At 36.6% G+C, this 22,191-nt stretch overlaps 3 protein-coding genes across 3 annotated transcripts; 2 read left to right on the forward strand and 1 right to left on the reverse strand.

The window, feature by feature from the left end:
* Nucleotides 1-371: 371 nt before the first annotated feature.
* LOC105948767 (ABC transporter C family member 12) lies at nucleotides 372-11,590 on the forward strand. Its single transcript, XM_088812542.1, is given in 30 exon segments — nucleotides 372-748; nucleotides 1,169-1,526; nucleotides 1,956-2,134; nucleotides 2,452-2,491; nucleotides 2,836-2,986; nucleotides 3,234-3,348; nucleotides 3,434-3,514; nucleotides 3,602-3,626; nucleotides 4,118-4,174; nucleotides 4,309-4,374; nucleotides 4,495-4,569; nucleotides 4,856-4,963; nucleotides 5,155-5,289; nucleotides 5,424-5,530; nucleotides 5,653-5,746; nucleotides 6,205-6,372; nucleotides 6,669-6,809; nucleotides 6,956-7,159; nucleotides 7,337-7,435; nucleotides 7,530-7,682; nucleotides 8,079-8,464; nucleotides 8,613-8,793; nucleotides 8,886-9,209; nucleotides 9,314-10,070; nucleotides 10,175-10,241; nucleotides 10,243-10,276; nucleotides 10,421-10,666; nucleotides 10,753-11,182; nucleotides 11,301-11,364; nucleotides 11,366-11,590. Coding segments are annotated over 29 exon segments (4,851 nt in total). The 5' UTR covers nucleotides 372-748; nucleotides 1,169-1,193; the 3' UTR covers nucleotides 11,397-11,590.
* Nucleotides 11,556-15,257, reverse strand: LOC105948768 (benzoyl-CoA reductase subunit C, putative (DUF630 and DUF632)). Its single transcript, XM_012971995.2, has 5 exons — nucleotides 13,774-15,257; nucleotides 13,396-13,580; nucleotides 13,039-13,259; nucleotides 12,283-12,616; nucleotides 11,556-12,199 (listed from the first exon to the last, which is right to left on the reverse strand). The coding sequence occupies exons 1-5, from the start codon at nucleotides 14,531-14,533 to the stop codon at nucleotides 11,768-11,770; spliced, it is 1,932 nt and encodes a 643-aa protein (XP_012827449.2). The 5' UTR covers nucleotides 14,534-15,257; the 3' UTR covers nucleotides 11,556-11,767.
* A 2,595-nt stretch (nucleotides 15,258-17,852) lies between these two features.
* LOC105948832 (Phototropic-responsive NPH3 family protein) lies at nucleotides 17,853-21,681 on the forward strand. Its single transcript, XM_012972068.2, has 4 exons — nucleotides 17,853-18,858; nucleotides 19,304-19,373; nucleotides 19,465-20,694; nucleotides 20,873-21,681. The coding sequence occupies exons 1-4, from the start codon at nucleotides 18,797-18,799 to the stop codon at nucleotides 21,443-21,445; spliced, it is 1,935 nt and encodes a 644-aa protein (XP_012827522.2). The 5' UTR covers nucleotides 17,853-18,796; the 3' UTR covers nucleotides 21,446-21,681.
* The last annotated feature ends 510 nt before the right edge of the window (nucleotides 21,682-22,191 follow it).

A 22,191-nucleotide genomic window follows, 5' to 3' on the forward strand; every position in this document is an offset into this window, starting at 1 on the left:
ATTTCTACCATTCTATTGTGTGATTTAGTGGAATCTTCTAAATTATGTAGAATATTCTCCAGTTTTTTCCATTTGACCCGATTCGATCTTTAAATTTTTCAATAAGATGATCATAAGATGTATCTTTTAACTTGTAAATATGAACATTGTGGTGCATCAGAAACTGTATTTTTGAACACAATAAGCACAAACTCTCCTCAAATTTTAACAGAAAATTCATAATTGAGAAGTGGTTGTAATTAACCATCATATTTGAGAGACTTCATGTGGTGGACGTAATTTTTCCAATATTTTATCGTCAAGCTACACGTAATAGAATCTTGAAAGTCCACAAAATAAAATTATTAATTAATTTAGAGCCTTCAATCTTCATGCTCGAATCGGAGAGTAAATAAACTTTGTATAAATATTCTCGTCAGATTAAATAAAAGTTTAATCCCTAATTTCTTCCCTAATTATCTGAATCCAAAATCCCCTCTCTCTCTGTATTTGTTTTTGTGTGTATTGATAGATTCGTAAGCGATGACGCTTGCATATGGGACCTCTTCTATCTTGTCCCCTTTCCTATTTCTTTTTCTCCTCTGTCGTTTTATTCAGTTCCCGTTTTCCAGCAGTTACTTTGTTTCTATATATAAGTATTATTCGAGTGTTCGGCCGCTGGGACGAGCTACTGAATTACATCGACTTCACATGCTAGTTCTTGACGCATTTTGACGAATTCGTAAACCCCTGAAGCCTGACTTTCCAGGTTTTTATTGGTTCCTGTTCTCTCTCTGCTTTTTTTTTTTTTTTTTGGAGTTGTTTATGGTTTAGTTGGAGTTAATTTATCTAGGGCCAGCATGAATGTGGTATTTACAAGTTTTTAAGCATTCACATTGGCCGAAATTTTGACTATTGTATGTTTTTTTTTTTTGCCTGCTATGTGTTGTTACTTGTTACTTGTTAGCTTAAGTTGTACTGGTTTCTTGCTATTTTGGAGGGAAATTTGTTAGCTTAAGTTGTACTGGTCTAATTATGATCTATAATACGATTCAGTTAGCAATGAACCTCATGAAACTTCTCCAGTCACTTGGATGACGCATTTATCTATATGCGAGTACACATTGTGTGCTCGATATCATGCATAGGTGTTGTGTCGTCGCTGAAAAACGACAAAATTGATTGGCAGGATTTATTGGTTGCTTACCAGAAAGATGGGTTTTGAACCCTTAGTTTGGTTTTGCCGGCCAGTGGCAAATGGGGTTTGGGCTCGAGAAACAGATAGCGCTTTTGGTGCATACACGCCTTGTGCCATTGACTCTGTTGTGGGGAATGTTTCCTTTTTGGTTCTTCTGGGCTTGTGCTTATATAGAATATGGCTCGTGAAGATTAACCCTAAACTCCAACGTTTCTGCTTGAGATCAAATTTCTGCAATTATGTTTTGGCCACTTTAGCCACTTGTTTTGCTGCTGAGCCCTTGTTCAAATTTGTGATTGGTATATCAATTTTCGATTTGGATGAAGAGACGGGTCTTGCTCCTTATGAGGTATGCAACTTCTCATTATTATGCTTGTTAGTTCATACAATTTTTTTGTCCTGCACTGCAAGTATTTTCTTAAGATTAGTATATGTTTTTCTTTGACGAACGGGCAGTCTAGATTGGTTGAATATATCTTTATTTTTTTATCACTCTAGATTGAAGAATTTCATTATTTCTCTATTACGCATATAAAGCAAGCATTCATTACACTCACGTACACCCCGTCACACTCAACGTCTGTAGGATTTATGTTCATCTTTCATAAACACTCTATATGGACAAAAAGTTAAAGAAAAATCTTGTGCGTATATGTATGCATAGAAACAAGCTGCAATGCAATATGAAACCCAGATATCAATCATGAATTTCAGCTAGAGTTTTTCCTTGTAAATGCTGCCATGTTGTTATCAGACCAAGTGCTTTTTGTGTATGCAGATGGTTCATTTGGGCATTGAATTTATCGCGTGGTGTTCTATGGTACTTATGCTTGTTATCGAAACTAAAATCTACGTCAAAGAGTTCAGATGGTATATCAGATTTGGAGTAATATATGTTTTAGTAGGAGATGCAGTTCTTCTCAATCTTATCCTCCCACTCAAAGAGTTCTATATCAGGTTAGTCTCTCCACCCTTACTTTTTTTCAAATATGCTTTGAATTTGTTAATAGCGTCGCAAATCTGTATTTTGGAATGGCAATCACTATAATATATAGCTTTTGTAACTTAGACATGCTTTATGCTTTTGGAGGAATTTGTTGTAAAAAGGTAAACTGGTTGAAAATTGAAAATTGTTCTCCCAGTTATGGTTGTGGTTTCTTAATTGAAAAAGGCATTATGTTTCTTCTCTCTTAGAAACTATAATTAATTGGCATGGCTCGTTTGTACCTGGTGTTTCTAAGCTGCATGCACTAATTACTTTGCCATTTTGACAGGTCGACATTGTACTTGTGCATCACTTCAGTCTTGTTCCAGGTAGATTAATATCTCTTTGCCATGGAGTTCCTCCCAACTTAATTTTTTTTCTTCCTTAGACCATAATCATAGTAAATCTCACATAATCTGAGAGCAAGTTATAATTTTCTGTGGTAATAAGCATCTAAAATCTCTCCTATATAAGGTGATATTTGACTCACTTATGACAAGACCCAAGTCAATGTTAATCAAATATTGTGTTTGTTATGTGTATCATTTGGATGTGAATAAGTATGTCCAACTCTAACTTTGGCATTAAATTGAAATTCAAAAGATACGAGTTGAGTTGGTGATGGAGTCTAAAAGAGTAGAACATTCATATCTGAATAACTGTTCTTATGCAGGTTCTGTTTGGTTTACTTCTTCTACTTTATGTTCCAAACTTGGAGTCATATCCAGGCTACATTCCGTTATTGGACTCTATTGATGACACCAAAAATGAAAAACCTCTAGGAGAGCAAGTTTGTCCCGAGAGATATGCCAGTATATTATCCAGTAAGTCTAGCAAATTTTGTTTTTTCAGCATTTGATGACTGATGTAGCTTCTAAATTAAGAGCATACGCACTGTATGATTCTTCATCTCTTATGGGCTCCCTCTTGTATCACAACATTTGGTTTCTGCCTGTACCTACAATTTTTCCCATCTGAGGATAGATGTCAATGTAAAACTACTAGTACTAACAATAATAAAAATAGATATCAAGTTTCTTTCTCATCAATACTATTCTCTTCTTTGCTTAGGGATCTACTTTGATTGGATGACACCCCTTATGCAGCAAGGGTTTAAAAAGCCCATCACTGAAAAGGACGTCTGGAAGTTGGACTCATGGGATCAAACCGAGACATTGAGTACAAAGTTTGTCTCTAGATTTGTATCTATTCCTCCATACATGCATATTTTAAAGTATCTTGATAACATCATAACATATCAAGTTCTATAGATTCCAGAATTCTTGGGAGGAAGAAGCTCAAAGATCAAAACCATGGCTTTTACGTGCTTTGAATCGTAGCCTTGGAGGAAGGTAAAGAATTTGATGCCATGATCCCTTGATTTTATAGCTGTTTCATAACCAATTTTATCTCATGTCTGATCCACACTTTTTCTGCAGGTTCTGGTATGGAGGCTTCTTCAAAGTAATGACCAGTTCCTGTTTCTCTTCTCCCATATTTATATGGAAAAAAAAAATTCTCTACTGGAACTAGCTTATTTGATGCTTAGATAAAATTTAGAACGTTACATCCCTATAAGAGTGGATCAATAATGCTTTCTGTCGTAGTTATCTTATTCTGTGGTCATTTTCTTGATTATTTTCAGTTTCCGTAGAAACTAAGGTTGGTTTTTTATCTAAGCCTGGGACTTGTGGCTTAGGCCATTATCTGATGGATGGCAGTCAGCGTAGTGGATTCTTAATGATCTAGCTTAGCTTCATGTGTTTCTTGTTGTATATCCAATCTACATTGTTTAATTTGTCCTTGTTGAATTACTTCTGGTACTAATATTATGTATCTTCGGTTCACATAAATATTGTCACAGGGTACATGCTTTGCTCTTTTCCAATTCCCAGCTGACAAGGGAATTCTTAAACTATTGTCGGACTAACGAACTCTTTTTGACAAACTTGCAGATTGGTAATGATCTCTCCCAGCTTGCAGGACCTGTTTTACTTAACCATCTTTTAAAGGTATTCCAGAAACTACAATCCCGTGTCAGTATTGTGTTGCATATTGCTACAAATGCCAAATGTTCTATATTAACTTCAGGCTGGTTCATTTTTCATTTTGAACTCTGATTTTATATGAATTTTCTTGCTTACAGTCTCTGGAAAGTGGCGATTCAGCTTGGGTTGGTTATGTGTATGCACTATCAATTTTTGTCAGCGTGGTACGGTTTCTAGTTCTGAGATCTATTTCCTCTATATTGATAAATTTGGTATCAATGTCCAAGGAATTGAAATCTTTAAATGTGGTTTATTTACTGATGTGAAACTTTCAATGGTTTCAGTCACTTGGAGTGCTTTGTGAGGCCCAGTACTTTCAGAATGTCATGCGTGTTGGTTTCAGGCTAAGATCCACTCTGGTAATTCCCACTGTTTAATGTGTATACACATATGTGGTTTATTTTATTTAGTCTTGTTTTTTTGGTGAATCATTTCCATTTATCATATCACTATACATGCTTCAGACAAGACGATGAGTCCTTTTATTTCTTCAGAATGGATCATACTGGAATCTATAGATAGAGTTCACTGTTCTCAATGTGGTTTGCTGAGGCATATATATTTTGCTTGTTAACAATTTTCATTTAAGCTTGTTGCTGACATCATCTTTCTTTATACATTGACAAACATGTATGTTGCATATAGGTTGCTGCTGTATTTCGCAAATCCTTACGACTTACACATGAAGGCCGCAAGCATTTTCCATCTGGAAAAATAACAAATATGATGACAACAGATGCTAATGCACTTCAGGTACTCACACAGCTAAACTCAAATGCATCTATTTATGCTAGTGAAAGAAGTATAACATTTCATCTTTACGAATGTTAAAAATTCAGTCGACTTGTACTTATTTACAAATGCTAAGTCTCAGTAAGTTTTTTTTTTAAATTCCGCCCGTAGCAAAAAATGTACCTTTTCAACTAATTTTTTGTATCATTCAGCAAATATGCCAACAACTTCATGGTTTATGGTCGGCCCCATTTCGCATTATCATGGCTATGGGTCTTCTCTACCAGCAGTTAGGTGTAGCTTCACTTCTTGGTTCTCTGATGTTAGTCCTCATGTTCCCTCTCCAGGTAACTATTTTGTTCCTACTATCATCTTGTTTTTCATTTTTCCTTTTATTTTTCCACATATCTCCAAAAATCCATTTATTAGATAGATAATACTTATAATAGAATTTGCATAGTTACTTATACTGGGCAAACAGACTTTTATCATTAGCAGGATGCGAAAACTATCCAAGGAGGGATTGCTACGTACTGATAAGAGAGTTGGCTTGATGAACGAAATTTTGGCTGCTATGGATACAGTGAAGTATGCAATAATTTGATAGCCCTGCTCTTTTTTTTTTTTTTTTTCTTTTTTTTTTTTTTTTTTAATTCAAAATCGTAGGAGGTTGATCGTATTCAATTTTTTTTTCTTCTTTTTTGGGACAGATACTATGCATGGGAGAAAAGTTTTAAATCAAAAATTCAGGTTATGAGAGATGATGAGCTATCGTGGTTTAGGAAAGCACAATTACTCTCAGCGGTACGTTCATGATTATTAAGAATTACCGGTTTAAGGCTTGTTTGTTAAAAACATACTAACAAGCAAATGCAAAGGGCTATTTATTTTTAGAACCTTTATGTGGGCATCAGGGATCCGTCAATTTGTTCACGGACAATTAAATATTAGTTCTACGTCAATAAGTTGCAGGAACTGGCTTTACTTTTTTAATATGTGTAATTTTAGGCAATATTTGAATGAGTTGCTTTATTTTATCCACGTAGATATGCTTCTAAGCAACTCTGGTACATCACTTTGTTAATACAGATGAACTGGACACTTACCTATCAACGATGTGATAAGAAATAGTTAAATGTTGTCGGTGGTTGCAAAAATATCAGTGATGTAGTAATACTTCAAGACATACAGAACAGCATCATTTGTTACTTTGAAGCTTATCAAACTTGATGGCGTGTCCATTTCTGTTTGTTGTTGTGCAGTGTAATACCTTCATACTAAACAGCATACCAGTTCTCGTCACAGTGATTTCATTTGGGATGTTCACAATTTTTGGTGGAGATTTGACACCTTCCAGAGCTTTCACATCACTTTCCTTGTTTGCCGTTCTGCGATTTCCCCTGAATATGCTTCCTAATTTGATTACTCAGGTTTGTTCTCACTTGACTTAGTTTTCTAGTGAGTAAATTCTTACAGGGTCTGGACTTGGTTTGAATTAAGAAATATATAGATGAACGGAATATTGTCAACTTACCTAAATTCATTTGTCACCCCTGTTATCAATATATGCCAGGATTACCAGATTTCTTGCATATATTATGTACATTGTCATTAGACACTCTTCATTATTCATGAAACATAAATCTGCATAATCTAGTTTAAACAAATTTCATGTTAGCAAAGTAACATTTTTCTTCAACATCTGGACGATGGGCTATATTTTCAGGTTGTCAATGCAAATGTATCTCTACAGCGACTAGAAGAATTATTTCTTGCTGAAGAGAGAACTTTAATACCTAATCCACCTCTTGAACCTAAGCTTCCTTCCATCTCAATCAAGGATGGATACTTCTCCTGGGATTCTAAGGTTTTTGTAGCACCTGGTTTTTGTTTACTATTTCAAGGATTTAAATACTTATTACTAATATGAATCACCTACTGTTAGCTTCTTTTATTTTTAATTGACATGACTATATAGACACGTTAAAAATATCTAAACGCCCATTTTTATAGGCTGCTGCAAGACCCACATTATCCAATATTAATTTGGACATCCCAGTTGGCAGCCTAATTGCAGTTGTTGGTGGCACTGGAGAAGGAAAAACCTCGTTAGTTTCAGCAATGCTTGGAGAGCTTCCTCCTCTGGGAGATGCAAGTGTCGTAATCAGAGGATCTGTAGCTTATGTTCCTCAAATCTCTTGGATCTTCAATGCTACAGTAAGCTTCACAAGTCCTTTTTTTTTTTTTTTGCATTTACTCAGTTTCTTCCATGAGTAATCTGTTCAACCTGATCTGGATACTAGAAAATGCTGAAAATATTTGGTTGAATATAAAACAAATTTTGATCAATTATATTGTAAGTTCAAATGTTTACCCCTGAACTCTCTTTTACAGGTACGCGAAAATATATTATTTGGCTCTACTTTTGATCCAGCTAGATACTGGAAGGCAGTAGATGTCACTGCATTGCACCATGACCTTGAAGTGCTTCCTGTTAAGTGCATGGGTTTTCAATTATTATTCATATCTGGTTCATTAGTTATTCAACTATATTTGTGACACAAACTTCATTATTTTCTGTCTTCAGGGTCGCGATCTTACAGAGATTGGTGAAAGAGGAGTAAACATTAGTGGAGGACAAAAGCAAAGAGTTTCAATGGCTAGGGCTGTGTACTCTGATTCAGATGTTTACATATTTGATGATCCATTAAGTGCTCTAGATGCCCATGTTGCTCGACAGGTATCTTAATAGAGTAACCAATTTGAATAAAGTGAACTTTCAAATAATCTTATAGAGTAGTTTTGGAATAATTGACTCTGCTGGGTGCACCATGTTCACACCACTAGATATAATTGGTTATTCTTGCAGCGAAAATGCCTTTGTATTTGCAAATTGTGGAATCTCATTTTTTACCATTAGGCCCAATTTCGTTGATTTTACATTTATGTATTGAGAATCTGTTTACCATCTCTACTTTAAATCTGTATAGTCATTTAATTATTTTTTGTTTGTTTCAACATGTATGATGAACTTTCCTTTGTGTTATGTGGAAGTGTTCTTGTTACCTTCATATTGCAATTTTTTGTATTGAATAGTTTGAGAAAAAATCTGATTGGGCAACAATTTTCAATCCAGGTTTTCAATAATTGTATAAAAGAAGCTCTTGGAGGAAAAACGAGAGTCCTTGTCACGAATCAGTTGCATTTTCTTCCCCAGGTTGACAGAATAATTTTGATCTCTGAAGGTATGGTGAAAGAAGAGGGCACCTTTGAGGAGCTCTCCAAGAATGGCACACTTTTCAAGACACTAATGAAAAATGCCGGGAAAATGGAAGAACACATACATGAAAATGGAGATGGGATGAATACTTCTCATGAATCATCTTCAATTTCTTCTGCTACGGTTGTACATGAGGCGCCAAAAGATGCAAACTCAACTATCAAAACAAAAGAAGGTAGATCAGTTCTTATCAAGCAGGAAGAGCGAGAGACAGGGATTGTCAGCTGGAATGTTTTAATGAGGTGATTTGTGGTACTATAACTTTTATAGTGTGTCATAATTTGCTAGATAATGCTTGGAAAGATTTTTACTGTTCCAATTGGTGTGGATATAACATGCCTGTTGCATAAAATACTTATGATTGCTTCTTCTGATTTGCCGCTTCCCCAGGTACAAAAATGCTATGGGAGGATTGTGGGTTGTAATGGTATTGTTTACATGCTATATACTGACTGAAATTCTGCGAGTTTCAAGTAGCACATGGTTGAGTTATTGGACAAAACAGAGCACTTCAGCGAGTTATGGTCCTGGATTCTATATCCTTGTTTATGCAATATTATCCTTTGGTCAGGTATTTGTCTAATTTATATCTGGCTCCAAAGTCCCTGTTGCTTGTAGATTTCAGCTCTTTGTCTAATCTGAAATGCCACTCTATGTATACAGGTGCTGGTGACGTTGACAAATTCATTTTGGTTGATCACTTCAAGTCTTGGTGCTGCTAAAAGACTTCATGATTCAATGCTGTGTTCCATACTCAGAGCTCCAATGCTGTTCTTCCATACTAATCCTACGGGGCGAGTAATCAATAGATTTGCAAAGGATCTTGGTGATGTTGACCGCAATGTTGCAAGTATGGTCAATATGTTTCTAAGCCAACTGTGGCAGCTGCTTTCAACTTTTGTGCTCATAGGAATTGTGAGCACTATATCTTTGTGGGCCATAATGCCCCTTCTCATCTTATTTTACGCTGCCTATCTCTATTATCAGGTCCGTCAATCTCTCTCTCTCTCACACACACACACGGTGTTTGTCATACAAATTTCTCAAAGATCAAAAACTAAATTTATTTTCATCCACAAAATCAACTGCAGAGCACATCCCGGGAAGTAAAACGTCTGGATTCTATCACCAGATCTCCAGTATATGCACAGTTTGGAGAAGCATTGAATGGGTTGTCAACAATTCGAGCATACAAAGCATACGATAGAATGGCAAATATTAATGGGAAGTCCATGGACAATAATGTCAGATTTACTCTGGTTAACATAAGCTCAAATCGCTGGCTCACCATAAGACTGGAAACTCTGGGAGGTGTCATGATCTGGTTGACCGCAACCTTTGCTGTTATGCAGAATCAACGAGCTGTAAATCAACTGGCATTTGCATCTACTATGGGTTTGCTCCTCAGTTATTCCTTAAGTATCACAAATTTATTGAGTAATGTCCTGAGACTAGCAAGTAGAGCAGAAAACAGTTTAAACTCAGTTGAGCGTGTTGGCACATATATCGATTTGCCTTCTGAGGCACCAGAGGTCATTGAAAAAAACCGCCCCCCTCCAGGGTGGCCTGCCTCGGGATTCGTCAAATTTGAGAATGTTTCCATGCGATACAGGCCTGGACTGCCACCTGTCCTGAAGGGATTGTCGTTCACTATCTATCCGCATCAGAAGGTTGGCATAGTTGGAAGAACTGGTGCTGGTAAATCAAGCATGGTCAATGCATTGTTTCGGATAGTGGAACTTGAAAGAGGAAGAATCCTTATCGATGATTTTGATGTTGCGAAATTTGGGTTAACAGATTTGCGTAAAGTTCTGAGTATCATTCCACAGTCCCCTGTTCTCTTCTCAGGTATATATGTGTGTATATATATATACCTCAGGCTTTCACTTCATGATTGGTGGCTGAAAAGTAGGATCTTAACAGATTTTTTTATATGTTTTTTAATCCCATAGGTAGTATTCGATTTAATCTTGACCCTTTTGGGGAACACAACGACCCAGGCCTCTGGGAGGCTTTGGAACATCAGCAGTAATGCTTTTGGTTTGGATGCTGAGGTAAAAGGATACACTCATGTATTTTTCCCAACATCTATTTATATGCATGAATAAGTGATAGTGAATATATACATGTAGATATAGATTTTCACAATTGAAAGCTTAATTATTTAATATAAATGCTTTTGGGGGGGATGTTTCAAGGTTTTGGAAGGAGGCGAAAACTTTAGCGTTGGGCAGAGGCAACTACTAAGTCTTGCTCGAGCATTACTTCGGAGATCAAAGATCCTTGTTCTTGATGAAGCAACAGCAGCCGTTGATGTTAGGACTGATGCACTTATACAGAAAACCATTCGAGAAGAATTCAAATCTTGCACTATGCTCACAATTGCTCATCGCCTCAACACCATCATCGACAGTGACCAAATTCTTGTTCTTGATTCTGGTCAAGTATGAAACGTTGACCAATAGTAGGCTTCCTTTCTTTTATACCTAGTTGTACTATGATGTTTTATAGGTGCTTGCATTTTTTGTAGGTGCTCGAGTACGATACTCCTGAAGGTCTTCTAGAAAGAGAAGAAAGTGCTTTCTCTAAGATGGTTCAAAGTACAGGTCCTGCAAATGCTGAGTACTTGCGCGGCTTAGTTGTAAGAAAGGATAGTGAAAAGAAGAATACGTACGAAAAGCGAGGCGTCTCCTTCAATGGAGAAACGAGATGGCTTTTATCTTCACGTTGGAATGCTGCTACACAGTATGCTCTTGGTCTTAATCTCGCCTCCTCGGTGAAGGATCTCGAGGTGTTCGGCTCTGAAGATGAGAACAATGTGATTAGCAAAACAAAGGATGCCATCGTAGTTCTGCAGGATGTTTTGACAGGGAAACACGACAGAGTTATCGAGGAGACACTTGATCAATTTGAGGTTCCAAGATATGGATGGTGGTCGGCTTTTTATAGGGTGGTTGAAGGTATGAGGTTCTTGTTTTCTAGCATAAAACTAAGGTTTATTGGACATCAAGTTATTCTAATTATTTAAAAAACCGGATTTCTTTTTACGGTTAACGAGATTGATATTTTGCATTCCAGGTCTTGCTGAGATGAGCAGGTTGGGAAGAAATGGGTACCAACAACTGGAAAATGGTTCTGAAGATGACAGAGAATTTGGACGAACTTCATATGTAGCATAGTATAGGTAGGGAATAAATTATGTAACAAATAATTTAGACATCTTGCCCATGATTGATGATGTCCTATCTGATTTATAGCCATCTTTGATTCTTGAAGTTATGTAACAAATACCTTTGAGAAAAAAGGGCAATGAGATCGAATTTGACTCATAACTGCAGAGTAAATTTGAGAGATACTATGCCTAAAAACTGCGATTTGTCCTACTAATCACTGATCACTCCACAAATAAAGACGAATATACGATCCCCTGGGATATTTACATTGATGCACTTTAATTTACCTTGGTGAAGATTCCAAGGATACTCCACTTCTAAAAAAAACTCTTATATTTTCATGATGCTCTCAACTTTGCATGTTGTGACATATTAACTGTCATCACATTCTGATATTGCGTCGTTACTGAGAATGCCCTCGAAGATTTGGGCATAAGATCTCGAGTACACCATTAATGCTTGAAATACCTTTGGGAGGCTCGTCTGTAAGTTGTTCAGGATCATAACTCTCGTAGTTTTAACAGAATTCGTGTACTTAGCCTTCTCGTGGTCCACTAATCTACTCAGGGCTTCAACTTTGGCCCGCCTAATTGTTAAAGGATGCTTCGAAGCCAAGACGGAATCAGCATCTTCGAGAGATAAGCTTCCGGAAAACTTCACCTCCACCTCCGAAAGCGAACTAAGCTCCCTTTCCAATTTTCTCCCCAGCTTCTCGCTTCTTTTACGGATATGCCATTCTTCTTGCTGCTGAACGATAATGGAGTGAACAGATGACAGCAGTGAATTAATTGCCTCAGACACCATCTGCAGAAGGTGAGCACATTTTTTTCATTTAGTTCACATAATTTTGGATGGTAAGAAGAGAAAAAGGGATGTGGCAACTTCACCTTATCGGGTAATTTATCAAGTTCTTGCAGCCATTTTTCTGTGAGGTTATGTATTGTAGATGAGTTACTACTTCGTGGGCTATTAATATCTTGAAGGCTGTTTGTGAGTAGGACCCACTTACAGAGGGCCTTTAGATACTCGCGTTGAAATTTAACGAGTTTGCAAAAGCTGTGGTACCAAGAAGCGACTTCTCTCTGGAGCTGAGCTGCAGCCTGCTGACGGGATTCACTAGTAGGTTCCGGACTTTGCTGTTCCGTTAGATGATTCAGCTGCTGAGAAATGTGATTCTGGAGTTTATGGCATTTATGCATTGTTTGCCACATGTGCATCAGTCTGAAAAATTTACAAGAGACACACACACACACACACACACACACACACACACACACACACACACACAACAGCTTGTATTAGAGAGTAATTACATCTCATAAGAGCAAAGTTTTTGAGGTTTAACAGACTAGAGAGCGTGCAAGAACTCGGATTTAACAGACTTTTTCCAGACAACGAAAAACGCCCAGTTTTAAGGTGGCGTTTAAGTTAGGAGGAAAAGAAATTTTATTTGACCATATTACCCCTCTGTGGCTTTTCACCCACTCTTTCTCACTTCATAAATCTACCACTAGTGTGGGGGTAAATTTGGAAAAAAGTTCAATTTTGCTTTGAAACTCAACAGTGACACTTGATATGGGAAAAAATTATGCAGCCAAAGCGACACTTAAAAATAATAAAAGGAGGTAGTATGTTGACTTTACCCTGAAGCTAGTGTAGTCAACTGAGGGTGAAGCTCGTTGTTTACGAGAGTCAATATGCTCGAAGAAGACCTGCTAATTGATTCTTGCAGAGACAGGATGTAAGATTCCAGACTTCCAAAAGCTGAACGAGTTTTCTCGGCCTTGGTCCAATCGTGCTCTTCCTCTTGTCTCTGCAGTAGCAACGATTTTCTTCCATACTCCACCTTGGATATTTCTTCTTCCTGTAAAAGAAACATCGCAACAGAAGTAATGAAAATCACCACGTGATTCCATAACAAGAAATATTAGTAATATATCGAAATATTCAAAATAGAGAGACTCGATAATTTTTCACTAAATCGAACTTTGGAAAATCACCTTAACATCCTTGTACAGTTTCTGCTCCTCTGAATAAAGTTTCTGCAGAGTAATGCAGTGAGCTCCAGGCTTACATGGCTCACTGGAACCAAGTAAATCTTCCGTTTCTCGAGTCGAATGAAGTGATTTGGAAGACCAATTCCATGTCAGCGCACTAAAAACTTTTGCTGAGCCGCTTCTCTTCCCTATAAAAACAATTTTGTGAGCACGAGTACTCGAATACTGCACACATGAGCAACCATATGCATATATAGCTGAATAAATCTATTCATCATCAGTCAATCAAAAGAAAATTTATGTTTAAGAAATTGCATAAAAAGCGAATAAATTGAAATATTTTAAACAATTCCTCAAGTATTAGGGGGTTAAAGTAGTTACTCTTGTTCTCTTTGATACTCTGGTAATGAAAAGTGCCGCCGGCATCAATATCGACGAAAACGGCTACATCCTTTACTACAGCAGATGCTTTCAAGAAATAATCATCCAATTCCTTTACGATACCAGCCAAGCTTTTCTTACTCCTCCAAACCACCATTGCCATATCTGCACTCATCCTTGAAGAATTATCATCACCTACCCCATCAATCCCCTCTTTTACAGACAGCACGTCACCCTCGAAAACCGCCACATCATCATCATCGATAAATTCAGTATTTGTATCTACCCAATTCTCCTCCTCTTTCTCGCTACTCTTTCTTGGCAAAGATGGAGAGCCAAACAGGTCCCAATATTCCCACGAAGAACTAGGAAGCGGAGGTGGCGGAGTGTGGTCGCTGTCCTCGTCGATTTCCATGATCTCGGACTGAGTTTGCTGAGGTGGCGGCGGCGGCTTCTTATTATTATCCTTAAACTTCCTTAAATCGGGGCTGAAAGTGGGCGGTGGTGGAGGTGATGGCGGCAGAGGGGGAGGCGGTGAAGGTGGGAAACCGACACCGGAAATGGTCTCATCGAGCTCTAATGATTCGGATTCGGTGAACTGCCTGAGGGTAATTCCGGTATTACGCAATGATCTCAGGTATGCTAATTGAGCATCAGCAAATTCTTTTCTGTATCGAAGTAACTGTTTCATAAGTCTTTTCCTATCTTTGCAAATTCTCACCCTCTCTCCTTTATCAATTCTTGATGCTACACAACCCATCTCTCCTAAATTATGGTAAACAAACCCTCAAACAATTCAATCTACCTTAAAAAAAGAAAAAAAAAAATCTTCACCTATCAAGAAAACTAAAAAAACATGAAAATGGCTGTGTAAAATTACAACCCTGTAACCCTACAAAACCTCCATTAACGTTGTTCAGATACCTGGAAGAAGATAAGAAAGAACATCAAATATTTCTGCCCCAGCTCAGAAAAAACAAGAAATCTTTCAAAAATCAAATGTTCCCACAAAATGTGACATGTCTGCAGATTTACAAACTATATATAATAAATCAGAAATAAAGATAGCTTCATTGTTTATTTAAGAACCAAAGAGAAGACAAAAATGGTACTAACAGTGAACCGTCAGATACAACAAATGTTGAAACAAATAGCAGAGTTCGAGAAATACATTTAAAAAATGTATACAGCAAAAATGCAGAACAAGGGTTTATTTTGTTGGTGATTTGAGGAAGAAGAGAGAAACATGGAGAAAATACAGAGAAACACGACTAAAGAGAAGGAGGAGCTCGACAACCAAGAAGCAGCAGCATCCAAAGCACTAAAAGGAATTTAGTACAACTATTTCTTATTTCTTGATTTTTTTAATTTTATTTATGACATTTTTTACATTATAATATTATATACATTTGTTTAATTTACAAAGAAACTGTTTCTTGTTTTGTTTTTTTTCCAGTTTCTCCTGCATCGTATAAATGTTTCACTTTGAATATTAGGAATATATAATTATATATTATTATAGGACAAATGACTGCTAACACCTTAATGTAATGCCAAATTACGAAAAACCCTTTATGTCTGGATAATTACAATCATCCCATCCAATTATGTATTGTTTTATACGTTCGTTCATCCTTGTGGTGTCAACTTAATCTACTAACCGAGGAGTGTTTTCACAAGAAAATACGTAGTTGAGGGTGTGATTGTAATTATTCAAACATAAATAGTTTTTTTTAGTAATTTGACCTTACCTTAGGGGTGGCCGAAATTTACACTATCATTATATGAGTTAAGTACAGTTAACAACATAGTTAAGCAGACAAAACTAGTCAATAACAAACTTTTGTATTTAAAGGACAATCTTAATAGTGAAGCAAATAAACCATATATTTTTCAATAACAAGCTTTTTTCTATAAATAATATATTATATAAATAATATATTATATAAAGCATCTTTGATTATTGACTAAATTCCTAATTACAGCTCAAAATTCCACATGTTTCTCATATTGTATATGCAGAGCTTAGTGTATCTTATGATGATTTTACAACTTTATTGTCATGCATATGCTAAACCTTTTTGCCTTTTCAACATGGGATAAATTAAAAGTCCATGAAAAGGAATACATATAATCACTATACTTTTACATGCAGAAAACAAACATATTAAATAAAATAGAAATAAAAAATAAATAAATACATATTTTCAAAATATGTACCATTTATTATATTTATTCGAAATGTATTTTCAATTGGGCTTGTTGCCTTGGGCCTGATGGATTTGGATCTAATTATTTCGACTTTCGCTTTATATGGATATAGATTTTGAGTCCGGATCAAGTATTATCTTAATTGTTTTTATTACCAATAATTAAAATATTAGACCCTAACAAGGATTTTTCAAAGATTAGGTTAAATTAATGACTTCATAAACAAGCTAAAGCATTCAGTCATTTATTGATTTCCATGTTTAGGTAACAAATTTTGGAATCTTCTTCATTTTAATATGTTTATTACTACTATAGTTTATGGTGCACAATAATGGATTAATGGTGCATGTACGTAAATATAAGTTATTATATTTATCTAATTGCCTTTCATGTGTAAAAAAAAGATTAATTTGAAATAACTTCACTTATCCATACATACTACTGTTAATCTATTTAGGACGGAAACTTTAACTTTTTCGTGTTTTTGCGTTTCTGACATGTTTTCTGTCGACACTCAATGACACATGTCGGACACTTTATGGACTATTTCGCAATTTCTAAAACATTAGAACTATATTTGAATTGCAAATTTTCAAATATTTTTGTTACTTGTCTAATTATTTAGATAATCAATTTCAAATTGATAGATAATAGTCAAATTTTTTTTGAATATGTTTGTATGAAAATATATAGAAATAATTTATAAATAAATAAAAACTTATACACATCTATAAAGATACTCATATACTTTTAATATTTATACGTTTCCCCAGGGGCAGAACCAGGATTAGAAAGTAGGGGAGGTTAACTAAAATTTCGGGGTTCGGGGCAGCGCCCCGAAAAAAAATGTAGGTTCACAATACATTGAAAAAATATGTTTATTTTTCTAAAACAATTACGACACATATCTATAATATGATATATATCTATAATTTATATAAAATTATTGAGAATAAACAAAAAATTAAGGGTTAAGACACATATTTACAAAATGTTTGGGGGGGCTAAAAGTAATATTCAAAAAATATTAGGTCAAAATAGCTAAAAAAATTTTTTTTTTTTTTTTCTTGGGGGGTCAACTGCCCCCCCTTGCCCCTTAGTGGTACCGCCACTGCGTTTCCATCAAAGTTTCATGTCCTTATTTTTGGGACATGTCATTTTCTCATTATCTTGTATCGCCGTTTCTGTGTCCGTGCTTAATTTATCTATACTAAAGAAAAATGGATAAGTTGAGGCTCAATATGAACATGGTTCATTATATCATTATTTTGTGATAATACATTGCGTATTTTATAATTTGGCTCATATGATCATACGGACTGAGCCAAGCCGAATGAGTCGAGCCGAAACACACGCGTGGAAACAACATCATATTTTTCTTATTTCCTTATGATGATTGCGTGTGCGGGACGGTCGCGACTCGTGACTGGCTGTCATCAATGGCGCGCCAATTCCAATGCACTTTGGGTCTGCCAAGTTGCACCAGCCCACATTACAATAATAATAGCCCATTTCCTTTTTTATAGTAATTTATTAAAATCCCTGACCCAGCCCAAATGCACCATATTCTATAGCACATAAAAATTAAAGAAAAAAAAAACTAAAGCACCATATTATATATATAAAAAAAAAAATTAAAAAATATAGCACCATGTAATTAATTTGTTGGGTGATTTTTTGATTTTCTCTAAAAAAAAATTTTATGTTTAATTCATTTTTTTGTTTGAATTATATAGGACAGTACCGAATTTTAATTAATGAATGGTAACAAAGTCAATAATCGAATTTCCATAGTTACAAAGATCCACTTGGAACCCACTATGGTACAAAATTCCTTAATAAAGAAACAATAGTAGTAAAAGAAAGGCACATGGCCTGGCTGTACAAAAACAGGGCAGATAGCTGTTACTTTCAAAATAACTCATAAAAGATATTAAATTAAATTAAATACACACAAGAAAATAATTGGGGGTTTAGGTCAAAAGCCTTGGAAATTAAATTGATCAATTCATTCCATCAGGGACTACTACTCAATTCTTTATTACTAGAATTCGGAATCTCTATGCAATGAGTATGTTCCAAGCGAGACGACCGACCCCACATTTTTATATTTACAGAGAGAGAGAGAGAGAGAGAAACATGTGTTTGTGTTTCAGAGCTCTATACCATACCACCACTAATTATCCATAGTTGAGTTTTCAAGAAAAAAAAAGCTTCCTTCCTTCCTTCCTTCATCACAGATTTATATATATAATTAAAATCTAGAGAGAGAAAACTGAAAAAGCTTCTTCTTTGAGGGGGTTTCGGTTTTGGTGTCTCATATGTCACAAAGGGGGGTTCAGTTTTGGAATCTTCTGGTGGTTAAGTAGTGGTTCGTGTCAGAGTAGTAACTGGGTTTGTTTTTTTCTCTTTCTTTTCTTTTCTCTCTCTCTCTCTCTCTCTCTCTGGAGGGGTTGACCTAAATCTGGTGTCTCATTCGAATTATTTATTTTATAGTTGTTATATATCCTTGGGGAAGGCATTTTGCTCTGTGACTGAGATTTTGGAAGGCAGTTTCTCATGTGGGGTGGATAGTTCTTTTGGGGTTTGGTTGAATTGAGCATTTTTGCTGCATTTATTGCAATCTTGATTAAAATGCTACTGTAATTTTTTCTTCTGCATTGAGTTGCTGAATTAAGTTTCTGCAGTTTTTGGACCCAAAGATCTGAGTGAGAAAAGTTTGGTTTCGGAGTTTTTGAGGAAGTTTTTTTCTTGTCTGAAACTTCTAAGATTTGCTGGAAAAAATTATTCTAAGTGCTGAGGTTTTGAAGAGATGGCGGCTTGTATGAAGTTGGGATCCAAATCTGATGCATTCCAGAGGCAAGGCCAAGCCTGGTTTGTTTTCTTAACTTGCTTAATTTCTTACATTTTTGTCTGTGTCTGTTACTTTGCTGTTTGCAGATTTTTTTTATCATTTGAGTCATTGAATTTTCTGGTAAAATGTAGACATAATTTAAAGTGTAAGACCCCTTGATTTGAGTTTTCGAGGCCGATAAATGTCACTGATCCGATGATATTCTTTATTAGAAACGAGATTGAGATGATTAAATGTCTAATAGTGTGGTCTTAATTGAAGATTAAAGGCACACTTTGGTAGCTACTTTAGTGATATTCTTGATATTTATATGGGGTAGCTACTTTGGTGATTTGCTCTATATAGATTGTATAAAACATGTTTGGTTGATGAATTGATCCACGTTAAAGAACTTGATTCAACGCGAAAAAATGGCTCGTAAAAAATGGTCTCTCTTCCTAATCATTTCTCTCGTTTATACTGTAGGTTCTGCACAACCGGTCTCCCTAGTGATGTCATTGTCGAAGTTGGAGAGATGTCGTTCCATCTGCACAAGGTATCGTTTTCGGTTTTTGTTGATAATCGGTGGCAACTCTTGTAAATCAACTACCTGATATTCGATTCATTTTTCCATTTGTTTATTGCAGTTTCCATTGCTTTCGAGAAGTGGGGTTATGGAAAGACTCATTGCAGATGCATCCGAACAAGAAGAAGGCTGTCTCATTCAACTCCCCCAAATTCCCGGTGGATCGAAAACGTTCGAACTTGTAGCTAAATTCTGCTACGGTGTCAAACTCGAACTCACCTCTGCGAATGTTGTTCACCTTCGATGTGCTGCCGAACATCTCGAAATGACCGAAGACTATGGAGAGGCCAATCTAATCTCCCAAACCGAAATCTTTCTCAATCAAGTTGTTCTTCGGAACTGGAAAGACTCTTTGAAAGCACTACAAACTTGCGATGATGTCATCTCCGAAGCCGAAGAACTCCAAATACCGAAAAGATGCATCGACTCTTTGGCAGCCAAGGCATGTACGGACCCGAATCTATTCGGGTGGCCCGTTATGGAGCATGGTGGGCCCATGCAGAGTCCAGGTGGCAGCGTGCTGTGGAATGGGATAAGCACGGGCGCACGTCCGAAGCATTCGAGTTCCGATTGGTGGTACGAGGATGCTTCGAGTCTAAGTTTGCCTCTCTACAAGAGGCTAATTTCGGCCATGGAATCTAGAGGGGTAAAACGGGAAATTGTCGCGGGCTCGCTTAATTGTTACGCGAAGAAATACCTACCGGGAATCAACCGACGACAGGGCGCTAGCAAGGCGAGCAACAACCGTGTTGTGGCCCCACTTTCCGAAGAGGATCAGAAGATTCTTCTAGAAGAAATTGATCAGCTACTTCCATTGCAAAAGGGACTTTGTGCGACGAAGTTTCTATTCGGCTTGCTCAGAACAGCCAAGATTCTTAAAGCGAATCCCACTTGCGTATCGAATTTGGAGAAGAGAATAGGTGTGCAGCTCGATCAGGCTACCTTAGAGGATCTCTTAATGACGAATTCTTCGGACTCGATGGAAACTCTGTACGATGTGGACTGTGTGCAGCGTATTCTAGAACATTTCTTGACCATGGATGGTGGTGGTGGTGGCGGCGGGGGTGGTGAGTCACCGGAATCAGTGGAAGATGGCGGCAGCCAATTGATGGGTTCGCCTTCGCTGACACCGATAACAATGGTGGCTAAGTTGATCGATGGATTCCTAGCAGAGGTTGCATCAGATGTTATATTGAAGCTCCCGAAATTTCAGTCTTTAGCTGCTGCTGTGCCGGAGTATGCACGCCCGTTGGACGATGGTCTTTATCGTGCGATCGATATTTATCTCAAGGTAATTAATGTATTTGGTAGCATTGTTGAGGGTAACGGTTAATTAACAAGTAATCAAGAAATAGTTCTATCTAATAATCGTTTTACAGATATTTTAGTCGTCAAGCAAATCACAAAAAATCTTGTACTATTTACGAAAATGTCTTATGAATGTGTATTCTTGTTTCTTCCAAATGCAGTCTCATCCATGGTTAGCCGAATCGGACAGAGAACAGCTCTGCAGGCTAATGGACTGCCAAAAGCTCTCTCTCGAAGCGTGCACGCACGCAGCCCAAAACGAGAGGCTGCCGTTAAGAGTGATAGTCCAAGTCCTCTTCTTCGAGCAGCTCCAGCTCAGAACCTCCATAGCTGGTTGCTTCTTAGTCTCAGACAACCTAGACGGTGGTTCGAGGCAGTTGAGGAGTGGTTTGGTGGGGCCCACAAACGAAGGCGGGTGGGCCACGGCTGTGAGGGAAAACCAGGTCTTGAAAGTGGGCATGGATAGTATGAGAATTAGGGTTTCTGAGCTCGAGAAAGAGTGCTCAAATATGAGAAACGAGATCGAGAAATTGGGTAAGGGGAAAGGATCGAGCACCACCACCTGGGGAAACGTGTCGAAGAAGTTAGGGTTTCGGTTGAAGTCTCAGATGTGCAGTGCTCAAGAGGGGTCTGTCAGTAAGCAGAACAACAATGGTGGTAATGTAAAGGTTGAGAAGGTTGTTAGGGAAAGACACCATGGGAAGGAGAAGAGGAACTTGACATCAGATGAATAAAATGAATTTGGTGTTTGATTTGTTTTTTTTTTTTTTGTTATTTTTTATAATTTATTTATTACAACTTGTTTATGTTAGTTTCTTGATTTGTGTCATGGTCCCTCAATTAATGTATTTGCCCTTTCTTTGTGATTTTTAATTATTATCATGTAACTTAGGTTAGCGCAACTGTGTATGTTTTATTTTGTGTATCTTGTAACGGTTTGTTAATTTGTTGAAGAAAATTCTATTTTTCAGGTTCTTTTGTTCAATTGGTACGATTAATTAATTATTTATTTATTAAATTAAACGTTATAATATTTTTAGAAATTATAGATGCATCCCTATATTATTAATATTTAAACGTTTCCTCCACGTTCTCGTATCCAACATTTTAGAAAATGGGATTTCCTTGGTTTCGCGGTGTCCGTGGTACATATAACATTAGTAGAAACAAAATTGATTCCACAAATCTACTTCCACTACAATATAAATATTAAAGATAATAATAATAATTTCCATAATTAATTAGTCGTAGGTTAGTTGTGTGAACAAGTGCTACTTTTTTCCCATAGCTGCCCATAATACGAATGCTCAATAGCCGTCAACTTTGAAAGTTCAGAAAAGAACAAACGCCATTAATAATTTGCGTTATTATTGATTGACTTCACCGTTGACTGTCATACTCGAAGTCTCTAAATATAGAATTAAGCATAAGATATAAATTAATTCTTAGGCTTATTGCGTGAATATAAAATATAATTTAT

This window comes from Erythranthe guttata, chromosome 13 (genome assembly GCF_056151865.1).
Source record: "Erythranthe guttata isolate IM_541 chromosome 13, IM_541, whole genome shotgun sequence".
NCBI lineage: Eukaryota > Viridiplantae > Streptophyta > Magnoliopsida > Lamiales > Phrymaceae > Erythranthe > Erythranthe guttata.